Source organism: Mus pahari, chromosome 2 (assembly GCF_900095145.1).
Source record: "Mus pahari chromosome 2, PAHARI_EIJ_v1.1, whole genome shotgun sequence".
Classification (NCBI taxonomy): domain Eukaryota; kingdom Metazoa; phylum Chordata; class Mammalia; order Rodentia; family Muridae; genus Mus; species Mus pahari.
In genome coordinates, this window is record NC_034591.1 from 23599065 (window position 1) to 23609010 (window position 9946).

General features: G+C 44.4%; 1 protein-coding gene across 3 annotated transcripts in view; it reads right to left on the reverse strand.

Moving 5' to 3' along the window:
* Lmbr1 (limb development membrane protein 1) overlaps positions 1-6612 on the reverse strand; it is a 126750-nt gene extending 120138 nt beyond the window's left edge. The window contains exon 1 of one of the 3 annotated variants that reach the window (XM_029535212.1): positions 6370-6612. In XM_029535212.1, coding sequence (XP_029391072.1) covers positions 6370-6435 — 66 coding nt within the window. In that variant the 5' untranslated portion in view covers positions 6436-6612. The remainder of the gene's footprint in view (positions 1-6369) is intronic. The other 2 variants (XM_021190339.2, XM_021190340.1) reach the window with 2 other exon arrangements.
* Between the last annotated feature and the right edge of the window lie 3334 nt (positions 6613-9946).

The window sequence follows — 9946 nt, forward strand, 5'->3', positions numbered from 1 at the left end:
ATGGTTATGAGCCACCATGTGGTTGCTGGGATTTGAACTCTGGACCTTCGGAAGAGCAGTCGGGTGCTCTTACCCACTGAGCCATCTCACCAGCCCCCATAACCAGAATATTTTAACTCCAACCTTAACAGCAAAAGAACAAATAATCCAATCAATGAATGACAAATGATCTAAACAGATACTTCTCATGAAACAAGGAAGGAAGGAAGGAAGGAAGGAAGGAAGGAAGGAAGGAAGGAAGGAAGGAAGGAAGGAAACACAAATGGCTAATGTTCAACATTCTTAGCTATCAGGGAATGGAAATCAAGACTTCACTCAGCCAAATGGTTCTTATACAAAATGCTGCTAAAGATGTGTACAAAAAGGAACCTTTATATACACTGGAAGGTATATGAATCAGAACAGCCACTATAAAAATGGAGATTCAAAAAAAAAAGTGGGGGGTGCTGATGAGATGGCTCACTCACTGACTGCTCTTCTGAAGGTCCTGAGTTCAAATCCCAGCAACCACATGGTGGCTCACAACCACCTGTAATGAGATCTGACGCCCTCTTCTGGTACATCTGAAGACAGCTACAGTGTACTTATATAAATAATAAATAAATCTAAAAGAAAAAAAAACTACAAACAGACCTATGTATAGCTCAGTTATACCACTCCTGAGCAGGATCTGCACTCCTGTGTTTATCACAGCACCATTCACAATGGCCTACTGACACAATAGTGTTGGGGATTGGAACCCAATCCGTATTGTGACTATTGTATCAATAGGCCACTTTGACTTAATAGGAAATCTGTGTGTCCAAATGTTTAGGTCCTTGTCCCCAGTTGGGTTTTGATAAATCAATAACACCAACAGCCAATGGCTGAGCAAAGAGAAAGAGGTGGGACTTCTAGGTTCCTGTGGGCAAGAAGACAGGAGCGAGGAGATGCAGAATCAAGAGACAGATCAGATTTAGAGCCAACTGCATCATCCAAAATGCAGTTGGGAAGGGAAAGTGGCCCCTGGAAGGGCAGCCCAGAAGCATCTTGGGCAGCATAAACCAATAAGCCTCACAGAAGGTAACAGGGCAGCAAAATTAAAGGTAGATTTAGAAGGTGTTGAGTCAGGAGTACTGGAGGGAAAAGTATGCTAGAATGGCCCAACCTTTGCATAGCCAAGGCATTTCAAAAATAAACTGTGTGTGTGTGTGTGTGTGTGTGTGTGTGTGTGTGTGTGTGTGTGTGTCTTTCATTTGCCGATCCAAAGAGTTCCTGAATGGGAGCTCTGGCTGGAAGCCAAAGGGGAGTAGCTAAACTTACTGCTACACAATAGTCTACTGACAGATGACTGAACCAAGAAGATATGGTACATATACACAGTGGAGAATTATTCAGTTATGAAGGAAGGTGAAGCTCTTTTGAGGGTAAAAGGACCATGAGGTATATAAGAGAAGAGGAGAACAAAAGGGAGAAGGAATCAAATGAGGATATATGAATACATAGAAATGCCACAGTAAAATATCTCACAAAGAAAAAGAGCCACTAGAGTACTTTATTTTAAATGATGTAACCCAAAAGGAAGAAATAACTGTGATGTATGTACTAAAAAAAGCATAGAGCCAAAATACTCATATACATAAAATTAATAAATATTTAAATAAATAAATCATTTCTAAATGTATCAACTTTATTTAAAAAGATAAATAAAACACTACTTTACCTAGGTGACATTAATTCATCATGAATGAAAAAGTAAACCTAAGCCAAATACATAAGAAAAAAATGTGAATTTTAAAACAACCTATGAATAGAGGCCTTCCTCAACTGCTAAAGAATACCTATCTACAAAGCATCAAAAACTAACATACTTAATAATGAGAAAGGCAAAGCTTCTCTAAAACCTACAACAAGGCATGGGCACCCTTTCTCATTCTTCAACACAGTTCTAAGAATCCTATTTAGTGCAAGAAAACAAAAAAAAAAAAAAGGATTTAAATTAACAAGTAAAACTGCCTTTATACACAGATGGTTGTATTATCTAATTGAAAAAAATCTAAATGAATACACAGAAAGACCTAGAACTTATACATAATTATATCAAGAGTGAAGGTCACAAGACTAAAATACTAAAGTCAATCGCTTTTCCTACATGCCAGCAATGGACAAGTGAAATTTTTGTTTTGGCTTGGTCTCAGTTTTTGTCAGGGTTTTGTTGTTGTTTGCATGCTTTTTGTTTTGAGACACTATATAGCCCTGGCTGGTCTGAAGCTCATCATATAGACCAGAGTAGCCCTAAAACGACATAGATCTGCCTGTCTCTACCTATGGAGATGCTGGAAATAAAAGTATGTGCCACCAATCTGAACCGAACACCTACTGTAACCAGTCAAGACTTCCAATGGAGGAGTGGAACACCAACTCAGCCACAAAACTCTCGACCCACAATTTGTCCTACCTACAAGATGTCAGGGATAAAGATGGAGCAGACATTGCAGAAATGGCCAACCTACTACTGGCCCAACTTGAGATCCCACCATTACTGATACGTGCAAACTGGAACCTAGTGTAACTGTCCTCTGAGAGGCTTCATCCAGAAGCTGATGGAAACAGATGCAGAGACCCACAGTCAAACATTAGGCAGAGCTCAGGGCATCTTATGGAAGAGTGGGAGATAGGATTGAGGGAGAGAGGAGTCAAAGAAAATACAAGAAAACCTACAGAATCAACTAACCTGGGCCCATAGGAGGGGTCACAGAGACTGAACCACCATCCAAAGAGGATGCAAGGGGCATACAGACATGCAACAGATATGAAGCTTAGTCTTCCTGTGGGATCCCTAGAAACTAGAGCAGGGGATCTCCTTGACTATACTGTCTGCCTCTGGATCCCTTTCCCCTAACTGGGATGCCTTGTCTAGGCTCAATAAAAGATGTGCCTAGTCCTACTGCAACTTGATTTGCCAAGGCAAGTTAATATCAATAGGCCTCCCTTTCTCTGAGAAAACAGAGGGGTGGTGTTGGAAGGGGAGAGGTAGGCAGTGAGGGGGGGGCCTGGGAGGAAAGGAGGGAGGGGAAGCTTCAATTGATCGAGACATAAATTAATTAATTACTTTAAAAAGTGTGTGCTACCAGCCCAGGAACAAGTGAAGTTTGAATATAAAACACACATCATTTACATTAGCATGCCCAAAAAAAAAATTAATGTTAACAGAGTATGTAGAAATCTAACAAAACATATTTAAAATATACATAAGAAAACCATAAAACTCTGATGAAAACATCTAAAAATAACTTTAATAAATGGGAGATAACCCATGTTCATGAACAAGGAGATGTAAGTTCTCCCTATTTGATCTACAAACTGAATGCAATCCCAATCAAAACCCAAGCAGGTTACTTTGTAGATATAAACAAACTGATTCTAAAGTTTATGCAGAGAATCAAAACCCAGAATAATCAGCACAATCTGAAGATGAAGAATATAATCAAAGGACTTTTGAAAGTAAAAATAAAGCTTAAATAATCAATGAAGTACTGACCAATGGAACAGAATTCGAATGCTAGAAATATAACCATATAATATAGCTAACTGATCTTTCACAAAGCACAAGGACAATACAATGGGGAAAATAATGTATGTTGTTGAAAAAATTAGCCATCCACCTTACATATGCTAAAAACAAGGAGTAGTACAGGCATTCCAGCATTTCCAAGAATTCTGAGATATCTACTTGTGCTTGCTAGGATTTCCCAGAAACAGCTCACAGAACTTAAAAGGGCACACTTACACTGCTGTAGCAGTCATATTTCAGATTCCTAGATGGGCCAGAGCAGATCCACCCTGAGAGAACTTTCAGAAACTAGCTGATGTCTACCGCCAGGTGCACCAGGCACAGAGGAATGAGTAAACCTGCCACTTCTCTGGGCATTCCCCTCTACACTGTAGTTCAATGGTAGAGGACCCAGATTCAGTTCCCAGTAGCCACATGACAATTCACAACTACTTGTTAACTCCAGTTCCAAAGATCTGATGCCCTCTTCTGGACTCCATGGGCATCATGCACATACATGATATATAGATATAAGTACAAACAAACACTTATACATATAAAAGAATTTTTAAAATAAAACAAAATTAACCTATAGCCTTAGATGCCAGAGCAGCAGTTACTTTTAGAGAAGATAAAAGTTACAACTGTTGAGAAAGCGTGGGTCTCTGGCAAGGTAGCAAAATTCTATTTCTGCATCTGAAACCATGATCAGTCAAGTATGTTTTGTAGGAAATGTACCTAGGGCATACTTAAAATGATAGATTTCTTCCTAGTAGCATAATTTGTGGGAGTAACCAACTATTTTCTGATTAGCTTTAAGGTCCACTCCACAAAAATGAACCTCATACCTGGCACTGTAATTGGAGACAAGACTCTGTGGGTAAAGAGTCACAGACCCTAGAACAGAACCTACTACTACTATATTGCTAACTGAAAACCATATTAAACTAACTCCTAATGACTTACTGTTAAACCCAGAGATTAATGCTTTCTGTGTAGAAACCCAAAATGGCCAAGGTGCAAAGAATATGAGGCTACAGAATAAATGCTCAGCCCTAAAGAGGAACTCTGTGTCATTCCCCTTTTCCTAAGACTTAAAATAATTGTGGAAGAAGGAGCAAAACAATTGTAAGAGCCAGAAGCAGTGAATGTCCATACAGAACCAGTGTTATGACAGGGCAGTTATACAAATGAACTGAGGGTGGTTGTAACAATGCATACAAAACCTGGGCAAGCTAAAGCCAGACAAAAATCTCAGTATGGAGAAAGAAGTAAACATGAAGCCCCACCCCTATCTGAGGAGTTATTGACAACTGACAGCTGCTAAAAAAAAGAGTCAGTTTTCTTTAAAAGTGTGCTACTCATAGGTCAACCATAACCTCCAGTGAATGCCCACACACCCAAGCATGGAAATGCAGCACAAATTTGATTCAAATGGTTTTAAAATAAAATAAAATAAATGTCATGAAGTTGAGTATGTGGAGAGAGGTCTGGGAGGAGCTAGGGAGGGATGAATGTGTTCAAAATACATTGTATGAAATAAAGAAGTAATAAAAATAAAAATTAACCAAATGCACTGTACTAAACTCTATCAACTCAGATTTATGCATCTCCTCTTACTCCAGTATGACTTGGCAAGCCAGTTCTCAATCTTCAAAATCAGTAACTGCACAAACTGAACTACTGTGAACCAGAATGTTTTCCTCAAACCAAGTGTGTGACTGAAATATGAAAGTGAACTAGAAGAGAGGTGAATGCAAATATGTAACTTGGACATACTTTGCAGAGTTATGGGGACACAAAGTAATTCATTTACAGTAGCGTAGGGTATCCTGAAAGGAGACCTTGGGGAGCCAAGCTGGCTTCCTGACCTGCTACAAACAGCAGGATAAAAGGGGTCCATCCTTTCCAGAGCAGCTGTTTCACAGCACTGTAGGCTCCTGCTCTCACCCTTCCTACGGAAGACTTGTCTTCCCTCCTCGGGAAGTTTTTAACTCTGTCCTGGATAGAGGGGTATAGAGAGGGTGTGAGTATAGGGGGATGATGGTGGGAGGTCACTGCAGGGCTGGAAGCTTGGGAAGCCAGGTGTCTTTATCTACACCTGAGCCACAGAAAGCTCAGCCCAGATACCAGGTACCATGCCAGGTTAGAAGAAAAGAGGCAGCCACCCATCACCCTATACCCTCAGTTAGCAGGAGATATGGGATAAACTCAGGTGAAGATGGTGAAGCAGATGATAAAGGTGCAGATGAGTTGAATAGACACATAAGGGAGAGTATAGGAGAAACGGACACGGGTTAAGTGTAGGTGACTGGGGAGGTCCGATGATGAAGGGCTACAAGTGTGGGGAGGAGAGCCTAGCTCGGGTGACCAGAGGTGGGCACAGGTGACAGGAAGCGGACAGAGATGATAGGAGGGAGCTCAGGGAATGGGAGGGGCACAGGTGACGCAGCGGAAGAAGGACATAGGTACGGGGTGAGGGGTGGGATAAAGGTGACGGGAGAAGGATAGGGAGTGAGGGTGAAGGGGAGGGAACATAGGTAAGGAGAGGACAGAAAGGAGGGGAGAGAGCGCTGGTGGCGCGAGGGAGACACCTACAAGAGGAGAGAGCAGTAGGGTGACAGGGCAGGAGGTGACAGAGGTGAGAAGATGGGGAGCAGGTGACCGGGTCTCAAGTGATGCGGGGCGTCGGAGTCGGTCTGCAGCAGACCCAGTGGGGTGCTGGAAGGCCAACGTGCGTGAGGGGTCCGGGAAGAAACTATGGGACCGTGCTGGTCTGCGCTGCGCTCCTGGGTCCAGCGCGCGGCGCAGCACCAGGGAACCGCCCGACCACGCACCGTGGACTCTCGCACTTGGCTGTGGAAGTGCTGCTCCCGCGCCGACACCTCGTCCTGCCCTTCCATCCTCCTTCATACCCACCGCAGGGCCGCCCGCGTCCCCGCGCTCCGCCGCACCATTGCCCGCGGGCGGCGGGGCTATACAGTCGCTCGTGGCCCGACCGAAACGCCACCTAGACCGCAGCAGGATCGGAAAACGCCGCCTCAGCTCAGGGAGAAGCGGTTCGGGATACGGGAGGCGGGGAATGGCCACGGCCTGGGCGGGGCTTGAGGTCGGGGCGGGACCTGTGCGTCACTCCGAGAGCGCCGGACGTCAGAGACGAGCGCCTCTGCGCGTGGGGCGCTGGGCCGACGGTCGCTAGGGGCCTTGGAGAGAGGCTGGAGAAATGGGGGCGGGGTTTTTAGGGTCCCGGACTGAAGCGGCCCTGCGACGCGTGCTGCGGCAGGACAAAAATCGGAGCTGGGCCTGAAGTGTTGTGATCCAGCCTTGTGTTAGTCATTGCCCAGAGCTGGGAGTAAGGGCGGGGCCGAGGCTCCAGGCATGGGGTGAGGTCTGGAGGCGGAAGCCCTGGTGAGGACGGGATTTGGAGACCCGAGGAGGAGATCCCGGCACCGGCGCACCCCTCCCTCCCTTGTTTGCTAAAGCTTTTGGATCACCCGGGGGCTTTTGGATCACGCCTTGCTCCACCCTTGCTCTCAGAGTTTAGCACTGGGCTCGACCAGCCTAAAGACCTAGGGCCTACTACGGAAAATTTCACTCCCAAGCAAGTGCAAAGCGAGAAAGCCATTGCAGCATAGCACTCTGAAGTCCTCCTGCCTCTGCGGAGATAAGAGAGCCGCTGTCCTGGAGAACAGAGATAGACTAGGGGCCCCAGCCCTGAAGATGGGCTCTGGTGCTAGGGTCAGGTTCATGATCCTCTGTGGGCCTTAACGCCCTTGATCTAAGAATGCCAACACAGCCATTTCCCTTCATTGTGCAATTTTTGTTTTAAAATTGAAATTTAAAGGAGTATTTGGTTGGTTGATTTGGATTTTCTAGACAGGGTTCTCTATGTAGTCCTGGTTGTCCTGAAACTCAAGAGATCCGACTGCCTCTGCTTCTGGGGAGCCTGGATTAAAGGCCTGCGCCAAAACAACTGGGCTTAAAAGGATTATTTGCAATTTTGATTCTGGGTTCTTTTGGTAGAAGAGCCTGGAGTACCTGAGTCTTGCTCCCAGTCTGTTCCAGCTTCAGCAGGCTCATCAGTCAGCAACAACGACTATCTGAATTCAAACCTGTTTGCCTTTGATATGTCTTTAATTGTCTCAGCCCTAAAGAACAAGGAAAAAGACTTTTCTTCCTGGACACCTGCATTCTGGGAGCTAGGTTAAATACCCAGCTGAGATGTTCTGGATGATTCCTGGGTTAATCTGTCCAAATCAAAGGATAAACACATTAGCTCTTGAGGTGTGTAGCACTGGGGCAGATGTTCCAGAAAGTGAAAACATTCAGTAGTTCACATCTTTCCAATTGAATACTGCAACCATTTAAACCCCTCTGTTGCAGGGCTATCCCTGAACGCTCACCCAACTTTTATTCTGTTTTATTTGTTTCATTTTCTTTGGCACTTTTTTTTTTAAAGATTTATTTATTTATTATATGTAAGTACATTGTAGCTGACTTCAGACACACCAGAAGAGGGCATCAGATCCCTTTACACATGGTTGTGAGCCACCATATGGTTTCCGGGATTTGAACTCGGGACCTTTGGAAGAGCAGTCAGTGCTCTTACTCGCTGAGCCATCTCACCAGCCCCTCTTTGGCACTTTTAAACTTAGCCAAGATAGCCAACTTCAAAAATGGACATCACTCCCCTGCCAGGCACTGTAAGACTCCAGGGTGCCTTAGCCTACTAGAGACCCCCTGAGTGAAACATGTGGAGCCGGAATTCGATGCAAAAAGCAAGAGATATTTATTGTTCCAGTGCACTGAGGTCTTCCCAGACCCAAAGGAGAGGTGACAACCCCCAGCACCAGTTCAAGTTTTTATATGGTTTCCAGGGGCAGTACAGAGAGCATCACAACTAGGCACAATATGATTGGCAGAACAGTGCACCCTTTAAACTGATTGGTTTTTAGGGAATGAGCTGACCCTTGTCTGAAGGTGAGCAATGATCAGTCCTGTGGAATGTGTCCCTACCAGCAGGTTGGTTCCACCCTGTGGCCTGAAAAATGCTAATTAGCCTCTTCCCGAGGGGTGATTGTTTCATGACCTTCCCAAAGTTCCTATGCTGACCTTTCAGCACATTGGCCCACACATCTGTTCTCTGGTTTTGCTTCTCTTCCAGTGAGAATCACTTACCCTTGAATCTGGCCCTGATGGTGTAACTTGCTCCAGCCAGTGGGAAAATCAAAATGATGACAGTGTAGGACCCCCCAAAAATGGGGAGATCCTTGCTCTAGTCTCAGGATGGCACAACCCCCCCCCTGAACTCACAAGAGGCCATCTTTGATGTAAATCGCATGAGGCTTTATTTGGGGTGCCAGAACTCCCCAAAGGGGAGAGGGACCTTTCTTTTTATGGACCCTCCAGGGGGAAGAAGGGAGGAGGGAATAGGGGATTTTCATATCACATGGCCTTGGGCCATCAATCTGACAAGTTTTAGCTTCCTGATTTGAGATGATTTACAAAGAATGGGTATAGGAGGGGTGAGGGGTTGGAGTCTTGTGCAGGAGCAGGTTACCAGGAAAGTTTTTCACCTGTAGCCTAGCAACCAAAGCCCACAAATTCTTGGCAAAAAGCTATAGCAATAGGCATGAGTTCACACAACAATCAGGACCTGAGCAAACACAAATTCAAAGAGTATTCAAACTATACAAATGTTTTTAAGCTACTGGGGCGTAATAAACTTTTACCCTTCACCAGCAATAGAATCCATTTTTATCAATCTGGGGTTTTAATGATTTCTTTGGTCTTGTCAAAGCCTTACAACAGTGTTGGGAAAAAGCCTGTGCATTAGAGCTTGCTCTTCCTGTGACCCCTAGTGATAATGAAAGACCCACAACGTGAGGACTCCCCCACGTTCTGACTCAGGAGAGGCGACACCACAAATCACAAGAAACAGTCTTAATGCAAACCACAAGAGGAGTTTTATTCCAGGCACAGGAAACCATGTCATACTGTCCCTTACAAGTCCATGCCAAACTCAGCAAGATATGACATGTAAGTAGCAGCAAGACTGGGGAAACAAAGAGGACTATCCAGAGAGAAAGGAGAAAGAAAGAGTGCATGCAAATGCAAGGGATAAACATTTACTTGAAGAAAATGCCTTTATGATATCCATAATGACATACAATGAACATACACCAATTAAAATTAATTTGGCTAGTGAGACGTTTCAACAGGTAAAGGTATTTGTTGCTAAGCCTGATGGCCAGAATTCCATTACCAGTACTCATTTGATAGAGGAGGAAATAACTCCCACAAATTGTTACATGTACCTTGTGGCACTTGAGTACATACACATACACACACACACACACACACACACACATACATTTTAGAAAACATTCCTAATATAGCTGTTCTGTAAGACTG